The sequence below is a fragment of the Microtus pennsylvanicus genome, chromosome 16 (assembly GCF_037038515.1).
Source record: "Microtus pennsylvanicus isolate mMicPen1 chromosome 16, mMicPen1.hap1, whole genome shotgun sequence".
In the NCBI taxonomy this organism is placed as follows: Eukaryota; Metazoa; Chordata; class Mammalia; order Rodentia; family Cricetidae; genus Microtus; species Microtus pennsylvanicus.
In genome coordinates this window covers 40,887,821-40,907,085 of record NC_134594.1, presented here as the reverse complement: position 1 = coordinate 40,907,085, position 19,265 = coordinate 40,887,821, and the positions used below count along the sequence as shown (strand labels likewise).

Genomic DNA, 19,265 nt, shown 5'->3' with positions numbered 1-19,265 from the left:
GAAAAAGTAGAGATTGTCAATCATCTTATCAAGCTTTCTGTAAAATCCAGAGAGAGCCTCTCAGGTTAAGCTGAAGCTTTAACTTTAGGCTCTGTCTAGCTATACAGATTGGTTTGATATTTACACTCAGGATTGAGTAGAAATTGCTTTGATTGAATGAGGCACCTAAATACACTTGCTGGCTTATTTTGTTCATGGTGCTGTAAAGCAGTGGGTATTTTACATACATTATCTAATTTAATCTTTGCTTTCATCTTGGTAGGCAAGCAGTGTCTTCTAGGAACCTCAAATCTCTGCCTTGAGCTCTTACCTCTAAGCTCACTCATCTACTTTTTTACTAGATATCTCTCACCAAAACTCAAGATTCAGCATGTTCTAAACTGAACGCATTGTTTAGTCCTTTCTCGGACACCGCTTGCCTATCAGATTTGGAGCTTTGCTTCATGGCCACAGGCATAGACCGTCACCATTTTTATTGATTTTTCCTCCAATGCACAACCCAGCTGTCCTAAGTTTTATTCACTTTCTATCCTAAGTTTTGGACACCTGCGCCTGTGAGTACTCTAGCTGCATTCTTTAGAGCTCCATGTCTGAGTGAATGAAGGCTGTGGCGTTTTAATTTGCCCCTTTCTGCTCATTTCCCGGTCTAAGCTTAATGAGATCATCTACACACCTTCAGGTCTTCATTTTTTCTACTATATCTAGAAATTCCTGTCCTGTTTGTAAAATGGTGTTGATATTTGTTTCTATTTCAATACTTGAACGTTCTTTTTCACAACTAGAATGGAGGAAATATATTTTCCTCTTGTCTTTGTGCACATTATTCTTTTATTCTTTGTTGAACCGAGGAATATTTATTACTAAGTTTTGTGTATAGTATTCATAAAATTATATGGACTCTATTAGCTATATATTCTAATATACTGCTAAATTAAAGAGATACTCTTATGGTATATATGTGATATTTCTAATATATATAAATGATGAGTCTAATATATATACAATATTCTGAATAAATTTAAATGGTATGTCTAATTCTAATCACACATATATACAAACATACTTACTGAATGAGACAAATCATTGCTTGTAAACAACAATAAATATAGACGTTAAAATTTACTCTGTCTTTAGAACCAGGGGACAAAATGTTACCTTTCTTCTGAATGGGGGAAAATTGAGGCTTGAAGAGATCATCAGACAAGGCAAGGTTACAAACTTGGTAGGTAGCTGAACCTATCCCATAGTCTATATTCTTTACTTCACTCTTAAAGTATTGGCAAATGGAACAATAAAACCATGGTGAGGCACCACCATATGCACTCATACATTCATATGCATTATAGCTAATGACTGAGAAGTTGTTTGTTTCAAGCAAAGCTAATACAACAGTTTCACACATATGAAGAAACACACAATATTGTTATCAACTTAACAACACTGAAATTTAGTCAAATATATTTTCGCTTTTCCTTCCCATAATATCTTAAAAGCTATGCCCAGATGGAAGCCACTAAGTTAGGAAATAGAGCATATTAATTGTGAAAGTCCATGATCCCTACTGTCACCAATTCCTATCTGATGAGGAAATTTATAAAACACAAGGCTGGGAAGGGTAAATACTATTGTAAATACAGTCACAAACAAAGGAAATTAAAGAGGTCATGTTCTTCAAGAACCCAATAATTCCTACCTGCCTATCATAATGAAAAAAACCCCAATAAAAATTGATAGCATTACATCTTAAGTAAAATAGACTTGGAACAAAATGAACTGACAAGATGTCAATGGATCATTGGTCATATTAAAATGGGAAACTTCAATGAATGGCTGACTAGTTAGTTGTGTTTGCATTTGTTCCGTCTAGAAATGTGATCTGTACAGAGAGAGTCAAATCATCTGAATACAATGGTTCAAGATTTCAAATTGCCCTGAACCTATTTTCTTATGTACTTACAATGCATTAAAAATAGACACTTTCCTCTCTTCTGTTTGTGTAGAGGAGAATCTGTGTCCTTTTTGTCAGCTGTACATAGGTATAATCAACAAGTAAAAACAGTTAATACTAATATTTGAAGTATACAGGCAAATCTTCGATATTTGTACACACTGTGAAATAGTAACAATGAATTAGTATAACTATCACCTTATACATTTCTGCTCACATATCGGAACTTTTGTTTATGAAAATTTTATCACCTTAAAATTTATACTTGTACAAATATAAAAAGTAAATCTTGCATACTATTTAAAATAATTCTGAAAATATTATTGATAGCCCACACTTTATACAGTCCACTACAAAAATATGTGCTTACTAAATAGTTATTTATATAATTTGATCATTCCCATTTTCTCCCAAATCTCAGTCTTCCAATTCCATATGAACCATATATATATATATATATATATATATATATATATATATATATATGATCTTAGAAATTCTATCAGGTTATTAGGTCACTTCAGATTGATTTTTTATTTGCTTTTAAAAGTGTTTTCTAAATGAAATACCTTTAAGAATTTGAAGTTGCTCCGGAATAAAATAAAACTTATGTAAAGAAAGATATTAAGGTTTAATAATTGCCTTTTTAAAGGAAGTAGCCCAAAGTGACTTAATTAATTTCTACCATTGGAATAAAAATCAAAATGGAAGAGTCTAAAGCTGTAATTTATTTTAAACTTGACATTTGGGAACTAATGAGAGAATAAATACATTTGAAAGTCATTGATGCTTGCTAAGCCTTAACTTGTGATTATTTCCACGTGTAAAGTTTGACCTCACAATTTTAGAGAAGAGGAGAACAAATTGATTAGAAATGGGTATTCTGCTTTTGAGATAATCACTATTAATCTCTAATGCCATGGATCAAAGGAGAAGCATTAATGAATATTGTTGAGAATTTAATGAGATTCAAAGCAGCTGGACCAACAGCACATGAGCAATCAACCTCTGAAGGAAGAAATCATTGATAGTGTTATTTTTATAACCAGCTTCTATGCAATGTGGCACAATGACTCAGGTCAATTCTCTCAGGATCGTAGCTATGAGGAATGGAACAGAGCTGGTAAACTCCTTCGGTGTCAAATAACAATTCTATTCGACTTTTAAAGTAGCTGAAAACTGGGTCACCTGAACTTTCATTTCGTTCTTGGCAAAGTCCAAATTTAAAAAATAAAGAGTTGTGTTTGAGACAGAGGAGGTGAGAACTGGAGTGTGGATTCTTGGGGTAGTTTGAGGATCACTGTCATTTCAAATCCAAGTTTCAGGTTAGGTTTTAAGGAAAAGGTGCCAGGTAATTATTTTTTTAGTGTTTTGACATAGAAGGTCAAATGTCAAAATGGATACTTTTTGTAGAATATTATGAAAAGCATTTCATGCCTTAGGTGGTGTCCCCTGAATATATCTATATCCATTTAATATGGGAATCTTGGCAAAAAGACATTTGACATTGAAACTCGCCTTACAAAATAGACAAAAGATGGATCTGTTTTCCCTACGACTCCATACTCACCATCCCCTTCACCTAGTAGATAAATTCAGAAATATGTACTCATGATATTGTGATAGTAAAATGAATTTTAGAACTTGTATTTTCTTTCTTATAGTATCTTTCTAAGCCTCAATTAGTAATAATCATATTAAACTTATTATTTTTAAAATAGGAGAATGATTCTTAAACTTTGGTAGATGCTTCTGGTTTGCCTGTTATACATAAAATATTATTCTAAAATTGACAATGAAGGTGGAAGACTTTCTGCTTCATAAGTTTTTCAGTTGTTTTTTTTCTTTTTTTACTGCAGAAGAGACAAAAAAAGAGGCAAAAAGTATAGAACACAGTAATGCATGTTACCAGGGAAAATGAAGCAGGGAAGGGATGGGTGGCCCCAGGGAAATCCTGGGGTGGCTGGCCACAGAAAGCGTCTTTAAGCAGATAGTTTCCCTCATTCAGCTCAGGAAATGAAGATTCACTTTTTCTTAGTATTTTTAATCTAACTGGAGATCTTTGAGATATAATCTTAATCAAATTAGTGAAAGTGAATCATTTGGGAGGTCAGGATGGAATTATTTCTTCATATGCTAGTTCTTACAGAATTTTTATGGAATATAAGTGGCCTGAGAAGATGGTGCTTAGGACTCAGAAACATGAAGCTCCCCTAAAAGGATAGAAAATAAAGGAAAGGAAAGGAAACAAAAGGAAATGAAACAAAAGGAAATGAAACAAAAACTAAACATCTGAAAATAGAGAACAATAAGAATTCGGTTTGGGCAAAATGATTTTCTTCAGTAAGTGAGCCCTGGATACACCTGACATTTCTAAACCTCTAAATCTAAACAGTAGATTTGAAACCCTGTAATCTATTTGTGCAATTCAAATGAACATAGTACTTTATTGTATGTTATAATCTCTATCTTGTTAAAATGTTATTTCCTCAATGTTGCAAAAAGGATATGACTTTATGGATTTCTATAGCCTTGCTCCAAAGTCCATTGAAAACTCTCTCTCTCTCTCTCTCTCTCTCTCTCTCTCTCTCTCTCTCACACACACACACACACACACACACACACACGCATGAACATACACACATTACTAAGAGGTAATGCAGAAGTATAGCGAATGATAAATCTTAAGAAAGAGATTAAGTCTATATACTATTGGGTCTGGAAAAATGGACATTCACATTTGACTTTTGTAATGTGGGAAATGGAAACACAGTAAGTGTTTCTAAGTGAGGCTTCATCCTTGTGTTTCATTGTCTTGTCTCCTCTCTCTAGCAGGCTTCCTTCTCCCATGTCCTATACATTATTTTATTGTTTGTACAGTAACTATCAGCCCTCGACTCTACCTCTGTGATCTGTGCTCTGGACTCCTGGGTTGCTTTAGCACTTACCACATTTCACTTAATGTTTTATTTAACTTTGGGCTCCTGGTTCTAAATGTTTCAAGACGTTTTGTAGGAAAATAATATTTGCTTAAGGAATGAGGGAACATTAAAAGCTCTAGAATACAAAGATAAAGTAGCAGATTTCATCTGGGGAGAGGAGATTTAGCAATAGTGAGATTAGTTAGGAGCCTCTTACAATTGTTAAACAGTGGGGTGGGGCAAAGAGCTCTGTTCTAGGAAGCTCTAAGTGGCCATTTAAAGGGGAAGTGAAAACAATGAAGATGTCATGCTTGGATAATATAAAATGTAATTATTTGTAACCAGAGGAAAGTGACACAAGGGGACTGTAATGATGACCTGTAAACCAAATTCTAGAATTCAGTATAGAGTATGGATAGAAGCTGGCAAACTTTGATTTTTCTTACGTTAAGATATATTACCAGTGGAAGGACAATATATATAGAACGACAAACTCTCAAACTGAAACCATCCAATCCTGGTAAAAGATTGTGGATGAAGATCAGCAGAGAGCCATTTGTATGAAACTGATATTAGAATCCACAGTGAATATAGAATCTCTGAATGAACAGAGAGAAAAGGAACAACGATAATAAAGAACATTTAGATCAAAAGGGTGAAAGAAAGAAGGGTCAAGAAAATGGAGATTCGGGAATGAATAATAAAGAGGGTAGGCAGAAAAACAAGAATGTATTCTATACTTTTTGGAGAGTGATCCACGATAGTCATTCATTTTGTTTTGAACAAATAGCAAGTAATGTATAAATGGTTGATAGACAGGTAGGATGCAAAACACTGTCAAATCCTGTGTTTAAAACATCCAGGAGAAATGGATGGGGAAGTTTGAGGCAATCAGCTGGACCTACTAATTGAACATTTTCTCTTTGGGTGAGCTTCTTTTATGACTGAACTTCCAGTTTCTTTTTCCAAGGAACTTTTATATCATGGTGCCAAAAGAAAGAACCTTTGATGAAATGATTTACTGTCTACCAGCTTTCACTCTTGGGCTAGCTTTCTGTCCCCCACTTCTCCATGTCACAGAGTTGGTGGGTGTGCAGGCCATAGGAGACAGTGGCCCTGGGAGGACACTTTGAGACACTCATACTTGGGTCTGGAAATGGAGAGGGTGGATCCTGACCCCAGCGCCAGCTTCACAGTAAATGCAAACAATACATATTTTCAATATAATGTCTTTTGCAAACTGAAAGCAAGAATTTGAAGGAGGAAAAGTAGCTTCTTGTTCATGAGTGTAGACCAACATTGGTTTGACAATTAAGGGGGTGAAGATGCATGATGTCAGGAAGCAGGGAAGAATGATAGTGAAGACTCAAGCTTTGGTCATTTGAAGGGAGGGTTGTAGCACTATTTATAAAAACCCAGAGACAGAATTTGGGGTTCAACATGAAGGTCAGAAAAACAAAACAGTCAGCCACTGGCTCTTATCTCTATTTCAGTTCGAAATGGTGATCCTGCCTCCAGAAATACCTAGAATGAGACTGTCTGAGAGCTGTTTCTTCCTGTCTTATATTTCTCTGTAGTGTTGAAATTAAAGGCATGCACCACTACTGCCTGGTTTCTACAGAAAACTAGTGTGGCTGCTGGGATTAAATATGTGTACCACCACTGCCTGATCTGTAAGGCTGACCAGGGTGGCTGTTTTACTCTCTGATCTTCTGGAAAGCTTCATTTATTAAAATACAAATGGAATATCACTTCAGATAATAGCCATGTAAAGAAAGAGAGGGTAAATATTGATTGTCAGCCAGAGCTCAAGACACTGAGTGGGAATTTGGCATTGCTGATTCTTCCATAAACTGTTGTCTACAATGCCTCATTTCCTCCCAGGTACTGGACTGTCCACTCTATCTTCTCCATGGTCTACACTCCAATTTGTCGGCAGTGCCTCAAGATCGACTTCCCTAAAACTGTTATGTCTCAATTTCCCAGATCTCATAGTTTTTGGGGATGGCGCTTTTCAAACACTTTCCACAAACAGCAGCTTTTAAAAATACAGTGATTTCCAAGACTCTATGGCTATGGTAATTCTGGAAAATATCAAAGGGAATGAATACATGAAAATATCCTAAGAAGCAGCTTTGATGAAAGAAATCACATTGATGTAATTTAAACTACATGGCAATATTTGTTCATAGACCCACTCTACTTTATTATTATTATTGTCATAAAAGTCTTAATAGTTTCATGTGAGGAATTGTTTTTCAGGTCTTGGAAGCAGTTAATCTGATAAATGGATGTATCATTAGTTTTAATAGTCATAGAAGCACAATTAACCTTTATTTCCCACATTAAGCATTTACCAGAGATTTAATGTAAGAATTCTAAAGACACTTCAGTGGAAAGCTTACTTTGCTGCAGATAGCACATAGTGATAAAATTTTGGGTGGTAAAGTCTTTCAGACTCTTCAAATCGCACCATTCAAGTGGATAATGGCTACTCAATATCAGTGCCAATTTTAGATTTGCTGCTAAATTCTATATCATTTTACAGAGCAGTTACTGTGTTTCGACCCCAGAACTTCAATCAGTTTTCCATCCAGTCTGAAGAATGGAAAGGAGGAATCCATCACCAAGATGACATCCTGTGTGCTGCCTTTTTCCCCCCACAAACTCTTGCTACAGGTAAATTGAGCCTTCACTGGACAATGGACTAGAGAGAGTTTGTTGGCTTTGAGTAAATTAAAAAAAGAAAGACTTTTCTCAACTGAAAAGGGATTCCATTTCCCAATGAAGTGGTCATACAGTTCCTTTAAGTCCTTATTTTTGTGGTAGTGAGGACCACCAGCTTCCGTGGCTGTGTCATGGTTTCACACTCTGCTCTGCTTCTTAGCTACTGGATGACATTGTGACTTATTTATATGTCAATTCATAGCTCTCTTGGCTAAGAATAGTTTTGTATGCATTCTTATGTTAAGGTACAGAGAACCAGCATAATATTTTAACATAGTGCTTGACATAGAACAGATTTATTAGTGAACACTAACTTTGATTGTACTGTTCACTTTTCAAGAGCAGCAATAGAGCTTTTGGGTAAGAATCATACTTTGGTAGCACTCAATTACTTCTAATTTAGAATATCTTGACTTTCTTCATTATCTGTGTAGATGACATGTTATCTCCTCTTTATAGGTATCTCATGGCAAAAATTAACTCTTTGGCATAATCTAGCTCTTAATTTATCCTAATACCCTCAGTTTTACAGGGAAAATGTTCTTCCAAGCACTTGTTCATAATGAATTTTGAGTCACAGTGAATAATAGTAGATCTGCCATGGGGAGCTGAAATCCATCCCCTTACCTAATAGTTTCTGAACTAAGTAGATTGTTCTGTCCAGAACAGTATAATCTTATTTTTTCTTCTCCTCAAATATATATTTCACCAAAACCCAGCTGTCCTTTGTGCTCCTTACTTGACATTGTGCCTCTGCTCGGTAGTGGACTGTCCTCACTGACCATTGAGTGCCATTTGAACACTAACTGCTATGTGATTTCTCCACAGCACAGGCTTGCTCATAATTTTTCCTGTTTGAGCTTTTCTCTCATTCTTTTCAAAAACAAAACAAAAGAGGAACAGATGACTTTCTGTGGAGAGAATTTTAGAATGAGAGAAAGCATTTCACAAAGAACTTAGCTGAAAGAAAAGCAAAGAACTCTCCTTGTGCACACACAAATACTGTAGGAATAGAACTGTAAGAGTGATTCACACTTTCTCAATACCTGCCCAGTTGTTTATCACCACTCTAAATACTTTTCACTCTTAAAATAAGCCCATAGTATAAGTACAATTGTTTACCCAGTTTTATAGGTGAGGATATTTTGGAATCAGGATGAGTCAATATCATGTGTATTATTATTATTGGCAGGACCTGGTCTCAGACTCAAGCACTTTAACCTCAGAGCCTTTATTCAGAATGATTTATTAAAATAAAATAAGATAGCTAGATGGCTCATATGCACCAACTGAATGGGTTACTTTGTAAGTGCTGAAATTCCACAGTTAATAAAGTATTAGGTATCATCATCATTCATATCTGCAAAAATTTAGAATACCTACTATTTACAAGATTTTATATAATACACACTGATAATGGATTCCTTTTATTTATGTTTGCATGTTTCTGTAAAATCACCTGGTACTTTATGCTCCTTGCCCTGGCTCCTACAGGGAGCTATGATGGAGAAATTGTTCTGTGGAATAGCAGCACAGAAAATGCTCACCATGTCCTACACCCTGATTACCAGAGGCAGCTAACATCTAAATTAGGTGAGTGCAAATTTGAAACTGAAATCTTTTTTTTTCTTTTATTTATTTATTTATTTATTTATTTTAAATTTATTTATTTATTAAAGATTTCTGTCTCTTCCCCGCCACCGCCTCCCATTTCCCTCCCCCTCCCCCAATTAAGTCTCCCCCCAGCCCGAAAAGCAATCAGGGTTCCCTGTCCTGTGGGAAGTCCAAGGAACCCCCACCTCCATCCAGGTCTAGTAAGTTGAGCATCCAAACTGCCTAGGCTCCCACAAAGCCAGTGCGTGCAGTAGGATCAGAAACCCATTGCCATTGTTCTTGAGTTCTCAGTAGTCCTCATTGTCTGCTATGTTCAGAGAGTCCGGTTTTATCCCAGGCTTTTCCAGTCCCAGGCCAGCTGGCCTTGGTGAGTTCCCAATAGAACATCCCCATTGTCTCAATGTGTGGGTGCAATCATTGGTATTTTTGATTTTAGCCATTCTGACAGGTGTAAGATGGTATCTTAACTCTTAAGTTGAGTTGTGGTACAGTAGGCCTGTCTGTTATTGCATGCGTCTGATCCCGTGTACACGTGATTTCTAGGTGACTGACTGCAGGCTCCAAGCATTAGAGATAGTGAAACCTTATCACACTGATTAAGAAGAATCTTGAGACTAACTTGACTTTGCAAATTATGCACAGCATTTCAGTTGTCTCTTTATGCTCTGTCAGCACTTCTGTATTATTGATAGCAGGGGGAGAGCTCTCATTTTTATCTAGTTTGGTTTTAACCAATAAAAGTTGCAGAATAGCCTTTGAGGGACTTTGGCTATCCCTTGGTAGGAAAATGGTAACTAATGCTCACTTGATTGGCTTTTCAGCCTCAGTTTGAAGCTTATAATAAATATTATGCCACCTGGATATCATAAATTATTCCTTACTTTAGAAACATGAGAGGAGCATTAGACAGGAGGATATTATATTTTATAGCTGTTAGCAGAGCACATGAATATTTTATGCTTAAGTAAAGTGTCTCCACGATTATCTTTCATGTTTTATTTTAGTTTCTGAGGAAACTAAAGGTTTTTCTTTAGATAATGGTTATTTCATTTCCTATTATAAAGCCAGTTCCTATGGTCTCAATTGGGTAAGCTCATAGATAATAAATTTTGAAGTACTGGCCACTAGAGGCAGTGTGTGTGTGTGTGTGTGTGTGTGTGTGTGTGTGTGTGTGTGTAAAGCTGAAGAGTGAATTATTGGGAGTTAGATAACCAATTTAAGAATTTAAGATTTGAGGGACATAAAGCTTTGACTTGCTTCATATACAAAAAACCAACTATAAAGATTAATCTCAAAATTCCAAGGGGATGGTGTAATTCTGCCTCTGTCTCGCCCTTTGCCTTCTATAGGATATCATCTATATTTAAACCATCCTAACTGTGGCTATAATTAAATACATAAGGAAGTAAAACAGAAAAAGTTACAATAATTGTACTGGTCATTCTCCTATTTCTGCAATAAAGTACCAGGTCCAAGACAATTTGTAGAAGAAACAGATTATTTACATTTCTAGTTCTAGAGAAGTAAAGCAATAATAGCAAAGTGGAGGCATGCTGATGGGAACACGAACCTCTTAAACTGCACACGTGAAACAGAACGTGACCTGGAGATGAGTAGACAAAGCTACTGTGGCTAGTGAACCCCAGGGATCCACCTGTCTTCATCTCCCCACCAGCATGCAACACAAGTGTGTACTACTTTGCCCTTTGTCTTTAAGTGGGTTTTGCAGATGGAACTCAGGTGTTCCTACCTGTGTGGTAAGCACTGTACCTAGTGACTTATCAATGCACCCCAAGTATTACCATATTTTTTACTTTTGGATATTTGAAGGTATCTGCATAGAGATTTTACAAAACTGCAAGCTAACAAGATTCTGACATAATCATTTTCAGTTTTCATAATGTGCCCTGAAGATGATATAATTATACAATTAAAAGACCATTAGGAATGCCCTTTCCAAAGTTACCCACTAACAAATGAACCATTAAAGAAGATATTTAAGTACGCATATATTTGTTTATTTGATTTCATGTTCATTAAATACTTGCAAGACTAGCATTAACTAGAATTTCATGCCATTAGAGACATATTTATCTTAAACATATTGAGATTTCTGCAAAGTTAACAATGACTAAGATGTAAAGTTCTAATTAATTCATTACAAGGGGACACAGAAAGTGTGCCTGTCATATGCAAAGCAAAAACGAAATCAAAAAACTTTTCTGTTGAGGTTGTAGAAGAGATTAGTAAGAGGCTTGATGGGAACTAGCTTGATATACGTTGTGAGACTTGGTGGCCTCATATCACCCAAGGCCTGGATGGGAGAGACTGTTGTTGTTTAAGCTTTCTGGTTTGATGAGAAGACAGTTCTCTTCACCGATAGCACTGTCCTTTCCTTCATCACAGACCCAGAAGCCCAAAAACTTAATGCCAAGAGAAGTTGCTCAGCACACTGTTTGGCAGAGCAAGCCACTCAGGCTGCCCAAAAAGTTGAGACTGATACAGAAGGTAACAATGCTGTTACGAAGCTTTGCTTCCTCGAAGGAAGAAGAAACAATGCGGCAACAGGTAAAATATGTTTATATCTGCCTTTTGCTATTTGAGAAAGGGAGCGATAAAGAGTTTTATTATCTAGGTGTTATAAAATTTGTGTAGCCACGTAGACTGCACTGGTTCATGAAAGGAAGGGGACATCTGGACAGGAAGCTTATTCTGGGGAGGGTGGTGAATGGATCTACCTAATAATTTACCCGTTGTCTATTTTTGAGATGAGGTCAAGAAAAATTCCAGCAATTCTTTCATACTGCAGACATCTGATGCAGGTGTTTTAGGACGGCAGAGGGCATAGATAGATCGCATGAGTCTGTAGTAATAAGGAGCGGCGGGGCTGCGTCCCCAACACCCCAGCCGCCTGCCCGGCTAGCTTTACCCAAAATAATTACACGGACACTGTATTCTTTTAATCACTGCTTGGCTCATTTCTATCTAGCCTCTTCTAGGCTAACTCTCGCACCTGGACTAGCCCATTTCTAATATTCTATGTAGCACAGCTAGGTGTGCTTACCAGGAAGATTCTAGCCTATGTCCATCCTGGGTCAGAGCTTCATCGCGTGCATCTTCCCGGGAGCTGGGAGCATGGTGTCTCTCTGAGGCGTCTGCTCCTGAGAGGAGAGCCGTGGAGTCTGAGCCCACTTCCTCTTCCTCTCAGCGTTTTGTTCTGTTTACTCCTCCCACCTATTTTCTAACCGATGAAATGGGCCAAGGCAGTTCCTTTATTAGCCAATGACCTTCCTCCATCATGAGTCAATGTGTTGGTTGACACGTATCAAAGGAACAGTATCTGTTACTGCACTGACAAGGTTTGAGATTGGACTCAATGGGAAGGTTTGAATTGACTGCATACCCTACTTTAAGTACTGCCTGGTTTACATATTGAACATTATTTGAGCGTCTTTGCTATTTGAATTTTACTTCCTACAATAGATCAGAGTCTCATTTGAATTTTTTTGTGAAGAGAGATACCAGCCTTGGTGCTACCCTGTGACTTTTTGTGGTGAGCTACTAGTTTATAGACAAGATAACAATATGCCTACTTTAGTATCAGGATTCGGATACAGCTTACGTCTTGCTCCACAAAATCTAATGTAGAGAAGATTCACTGAACATTCAACTAAATTATATTTTGATGTTGAAGAACATCCTTGACTAAAGTTACACATTCCAGCGTAGGAGCATGAGGATTAGAGCTGTTAACCAAAAGAGAGATATGAGAGAAATAAGAGAGAGAAATACAGAACAGCATCTGGAGGGAAATTCAGTGACTACTGAATTCCCACGTGTTTAATGTAATTTCTACGTGCTTATATACTTCACTCTAAAAGGGGAGGAGAAAGGCAACAGAGTTCATTAACTTGATATACAGAATAGACTTTAACTCTCTGCCCTTTGGTCCAGGTGAAGCAGATAACCCTCTATACCCAAATCTTAATTGACCAAACCCTCTATCAGAATCCCTTGTTAGTAGCCACATCTGTTGTCAACAACTTTGAAAGAGCAAAAATAAACTCGAACCCACTGACCTCCAGTCACATCTGTGGGCCCTCACGGTTTGAGAAATATTTTCATGTGTGTATGAAGCTTTTGGGATCTGGACATGAGCATTATATGTTTAGATAAAGAAATGAACATATCCGAGTCATATTTAGTATCATCACTTTTCTGCATTGAATTTGCTAATGAAAAACCTGCATGGTATCTATATAAAAATCATCATCAATAACCTTTTGTTTCAAAAACCTTATGGAATATCTAAGATGAATTTGAAATTTATTACAAAAGTGTTTTTTAAAACACACTTGTCTTCACATTATGAAACATTACCCTAAAATTACTCTCAATTCCTCATAGCTAATTCTTCTTAATATTAGGTTTCTGGTGTTTCTCCTGAAAAAGACAAGCCATCACTTCCACCCTAACTCTGCGGTTAATTGCCAGAACAATTATGTAACACATGGAAAATGATCTACAGATTTATCTAATAATAAATTTGCCACAGAGGAATACTTTCAGAAAACATTTTTATGTAAATGGAAAGTATAAAAGGTTAATTCCAGATCTATTAACAGCAACAAACGGGTTCCACAAGGGCTCGTAATAAAATTCCTGATGAAAAATTTAAAAATGAGCTCATGAAAAGAATCCATGATTTGCTGCTCATTAGAGAATCAGTTTCTGTGCTGACATGAGTGCATACGTGCATCCAGACCTCAAATGAGGGTCGTTGTCTCTGTGCACATGCCCAGCGGCTTACCAGGGATAATAAGTTTTATATTTTCATATGTCTATATACAAAAATACATATTTATAGCTATTTTATATTTTTATATTTTCAGGATAGTACTATAATGTTTAAATTAATGGTTTATAAATTCATCAAATAAATGAATTATTTTTATCTGAGTTTAATGCAAATAATATTAATGTAAAATGAATGAGTAAAATAAAACCAAACAAAGGAATATTATATATAACCTGTGCCATTAATGCTTCACACAAATTCTTCTTAATGTTACAGCAAGGGCAACATAAAATAATTGCCATTATATAATGTAGAGAATCAGAAATGGTGCTCAGTCTAGTTTGCAGTGCTACTGACCTCTCCACTCTCATATGCTTCCAATAGGAGATGCCATTTTGGGTTTTCTGGGTTTATTTTTCTAATTTGTTTCCCCCATGCTACAGGAGGTGCTAACCTGGTGTCATGTGGAGCATCTGGTTACGTCAGGTTCTGGGATATATTTAAGAAAGAACTCTTGGCTGAATTTTTGGCTCATGCTGGAGTTGGATCCATTATTATGTCTACTGATAAACAAAATCAATACCTTGCCACTGGAGATCCTGATGGATGGTTGAAAATTTGGAACATAGAGGTAAACGGAAAATGTTCTCACAGAACCATTATTATTTAAGCACAATATTTGATAAAAAAATAAGTATTTGGCTCAGTGATAGCTTTTCTATTTCCTAGATAAAGGGAGAAATATTCTGTCGAAAGTATTTTAAAGAACCCATTTGCCTGGCAGTGGTGGCGCATGTCTTTAATCTCAGAACTTGGGAGGCAGAGGCAGGCAGATCTCTGTGAGCTCGAGGCCAGCCCAGTTTACAGAGTGAGTTCCAGGATAGCCAGGACTACATGGAAAAGCCCTGTCTCAACAAAACAAACAAAAGTTGAAACTATTTGCATATTTTTAGCATAGATTTGTTTTCAAGTAATTCTCTCTCTCTCTCTCTCTCTCTCTCTCTCTCACACACACACACACACACACACACAAACAAAAACAAAACAGATATTTGTGCTGAAGCGTAGTAATATCCAGTCATGTCCATTGTAGGAGTGTGGTCTTGTCAGTACTTCACTGTAGCACTGATTGAACATAAACAGGAGGATACGTCTTAGGTGAAAAAAAATCTAAATTCCATCTAGTGTGCTGGTCCTTCATCTACTGATATCAGCATCCTGTGTTAGTTGATATAGCAACTGTTTACCTGCTCCTGAGGGAGAGAGAGAGGGGGGAACAGAGAAAAATGTGTAACTTAATAAAATCAATTAAAAATCACAAGATGATGTACTATTTGGTGTCTCCATGTGGTCAAGCTCCCTTCTATCAGATACAAATTACCCCCTTTTACTCCTATTCTTTCTTTTCCCAAGTTGGTCATTTCAGTGGGCAGACTTTTGTCAACATTAATATAGCTGTTTCTAATCTTCATCATCATGAGTTTTCTCTCGAAGGAAGATCATAAGTTATTATTTCTAAATGCACACTCCCATTTTCATATCAGGCTTCTTAAAGATTGATATTAATTTACAAATCATCTATTTATTATTAAATTATTTGAATTTTTAAAATTTTTGGGTATTTCTTTACATTCAGAACTATTGTACCAATTCCACTGGGAACAAAATCACCCAGCCTCCAACCTTGCTCAGATCATTTCAACCCCATGAGGACCGGATAAGTTCTTTGCAGATGTGTGAGTCACGTGGTCATTTGGTTATCATTTCCTCCTCTGCTGACTGCAGTGTCTGTGTGACTGGGCTTTGCGATGCTCCTGCCTTGGTCTTTGGTCAGGTACGCACATTCCTTCTCTGTTATTCTACAATTTACATGGCAGTTATTGTGAATCTGTGCTTACTTCTATGGGAGTCTCCTCTACTGTCTCTAGTTTATGGTTATGGATGGACTGATGTGCAATGCTGCAGGTGTTACTCTATAATCATGTTCCCTGATTACCAACTGCAACCAGCCCCATGAAGGGGAGGGCACATGCTTTTATACCTAGTCTGTTCTGTTACATGCCATGAGGAAGGAGAGAGAAAACACTTATGAATTCCAAAGATTTTAATAATTTACCACATAACAGGGTCCCCGATGAATCAGGGCTGCAGGACAAGGACCCGGGAGTCTTGTTTTTTTTTTCTGACCGTCCCAAGCAAGAGCAAAAGTGGAGTTTATAAGAATAAAAATTACAAACATTTGTTGCAAAGTTACCGTTACAAATTTCACCAATCAGAAGTCAAGATTAGTGATTTTTTTCTTGTGTTTTCTATCGTTGTCAACCAACATACAGTGCAAGCCTTACAGTCCAGCCAATCAGATTCATTTGTTCTTTATGCTGTTAGGAACAACCATAATGTTTCTAAAGAACAAAAGATGAATAATGACTGTTTCTATGATTTAGGGATGAGGTTGCTCAACTCTTGGAAAGTTCTAAGCTCCCCTAGGTCTTTCTTGGGAACGTGAAATTTATTTCATCCTGCAGATGAAATCAAAGTCACAGTACTTAGACCAAGGTGCTTTTGCCTGCTTCTTCCTTCAATATGGCATGGAAAGATGGTAGCTCTTAATGGCTCCACATAGTTATTGTACGATTTATTTCAGAAAAATTTTGAGTTTTGTTCCTACTGCTCCAACAGATCACCAGCTGAAGCCTTCCTTGCCCTCTGTTCACATCTCTTGTGGATTCCCCAGATTGTCCCTTTCTTACCCACATCCCCACTAGTCTCTGTCTTTTAGACCCAAACTTCAGCAGTTACCTCCTGCTCAACCCCAGCCAGAAAACTAGGTAGGTTTCCCACAGTCCTTCCCATTTCTGTTTGTGTTCCCTTAGTCTCAATAAATTTGGTTGTCCCTAGCGTTGCAACAGATCACACGATGAAGCTTCTCTTCCCTCTCTGTCCATAATCCCATAGACCATTCATCCCCTCCTCACCTTCAACCTCATGGTTAAGGATTTCAAGCTAACGATATGAGGAAGACATTATGAAATCTCCCTCTGCAACTAATGAAAGATGTTGAGGCCAGGCTTATGTCAGGAGTGTCCCTCCGTAGAGACTCAGAGAAGCCATTGTGTGAGGCTGTGAAGGTGAAGCCTTGGGGACCCCTAGATGTTGGAGATGATAAAGTCACGGGATACCTGATAATGAAAGCTGCTAACAGGGAGTGGAACAAAACCAAGAGGAATAGGTTTATTGAAATCAACGACACTGTATGGAGTTGGAGATATGGCTAGAATGTGATATCAGAGTTGGAGATGCAGGGTTTGGAGTTTGTCCTGTAGTAAGGGGCTGCTTGTTCATTATTTGGCCACCCAGACTCCCAAAATAATCACACAGAAACTATATTAATTAAATCATTGTTTGGCCTATTAGCTATAACTTCTTATTGGCTAGCTCTTACATTTCTATTTATTAAATTTAATAAATTAAATTTAGCACATTTCTATTAATCTGTGTATCGCCACATGGGTGTGGCTGTGGCTTACCAGCAAGGTTCCATCCAGAATTTGTTTCTGGAAGGGCTTCATGGCATCTCCCAATTTTGCCTTCTTTCTCCCAACATTCAGGTTAGTTTTTCCTGCCTACCTCTATTCTGCTCTGCACAGGCCCAAGACAGTTTTTTTTTTTATTAGGCAATGGTATTCACAGCATACAGAGGGGAATCCCACATCACCCTCCTTTTCTATCTAAATAAAAACAAAGGTTTTAACCTTAACATAGCAAGATTACAGACAACAAAACAGGTATCAAGGAAGAATTACAGTTACAATATTTATATCTACTTTATCTTTTATCATAACTAAGGAAAACTATAATTATCTATTCTTCAACTCCACCAAAGACTCCAGAAGGATACAATATTACCTAAGTAAACAAAAAGTACATTGTAAGCAACTTCTAAAACTCTAGAATTGACAGAGATGTCTCACTATCTGGACAGTCACCCAAAGTTCTTCTCTATCATTGGAGCATCCATTTTCAGGCTACAGGCCCATAGTATCTAGCAGACATGTCCATGAAGCAGGAAGTTTCAAAGATAGTTTTGCCTATATTGGCAGTTGGTCAGTAACTTTCTTTCATATCCTGGAGAATATCTGGAAGACTATTTCATGAAGCAGGAACCCTGAGGACTGTCTTCACCTTCTTTAGGCAACTTCCAGCAGTCACTTTTCTGTGGGTCCTGAATATCCAGTCCGTACAGCATAACATCAAGCAGTCCAGGCAAGAGCAGTTTCTTGCCTCTATCACTTTTTTGGTTAACTCTAATTTCATTTGATAAGTTTGTTTCTTTCTTATCTTGTAGCTCATGTTCTACCTTACAAAAGTTATAAATATTTCATCTCTGTTACAAGACTAAGATCATAGCTGGTCTTGGTCATTTGTGTTTATGAATATCAATGACAGTTTGTTTATTAATGTTGTACAGGGCAAAGGCACAAAAATGTTAGGTGAAAATAAATTTTATGAAAATAAAATATATTTTTATTTTTAGGCAAGCCGTTGGGATATTGAAAACTATTTTTCTCTTCCTAAAAGAGGTACTAGTTTCATAGAAAGTGGAAGTCAAGAAGAAAGTGTGAAAATAATTCCTGCCTTTTCTAAAGAGGATTCATGCTTAGCCCCGACAGAAGACTTTCTACTAACTGAAGAAATCAAAGACAATTTAAAGCACCTGTAAGTACTTTGAATCCTTGTCAAGATGTGAAGTTTAGATGTGAAATGGGTACAGTTGGGCCTAATTTCCCGTGGGGCTCTGAATCTATCCAGTGGCAACTTCAAACTTTCTTAAGGTTTGGAGATTATTGAGTGTGCATGCTGGGATATGTTCTTAGGGCTTCTTATGTATTTTATTTTTTATCTCCATTTATTTCTTACCATCTCTTTATATTTATATTCTCTTTCTCTGAGTCTGTGTGTAATTCTTTGTCGTCTGTCTGTCTCTTTCTCTCTCTCCACCCACTTTATCTTGGTCAGAGGCTCCCTGACAATGTCTTGCCAGGTAACCCAGGTTGTTCTTGAACATTTTTCTTCCCCAGTCTCCTCAGTACTAGGACTGTAGGTATTGTTTTCTTTTTTAATTAAATTTGTTTATTTCACACCCAAGCACAGTTTCCTCTCCTCCTATCCCCTCCCCTACCTCCTCTCTCCCCCATCTACTCTTCTGTTTCTGTTCAGAAAGGGACAGGCTTCCCATGACTATTAACAAAGCATGACG

The 19,265-nt window shown here is 37.0% G+C and overlaps 1 protein-coding gene across 1 annotated transcript in view; it reads left to right on the top strand.

The window, feature by feature from the left end:
- Wdr49 (WD repeat domain 49) overlaps positions 1-19,265 on the top strand; it is a 109,995-nt gene that overhangs the window by 62,740 nt on the left and 27,990 nt on the right. Inside the window, exons 10-15 of the mRNA XM_075950689.1 lie at positions 7,418-7,548; positions 9,091-9,189; positions 11,617-11,778; positions 14,452-14,639; positions 15,645-15,842; positions 18,543-18,724. Of these exons, the coding sequence (XP_075806804.1) occupies positions 7,418-7,548; positions 9,091-9,189; positions 11,617-11,778; positions 14,452-14,639; positions 15,645-15,842; positions 18,543-18,724 (960 nt within the window). The remainder of the gene's footprint in view (positions 1-7,417; positions 7,549-9,090; positions 9,190-11,616; positions 11,779-14,451; positions 14,640-15,644; positions 15,843-18,542; positions 18,725-19,265) is intronic.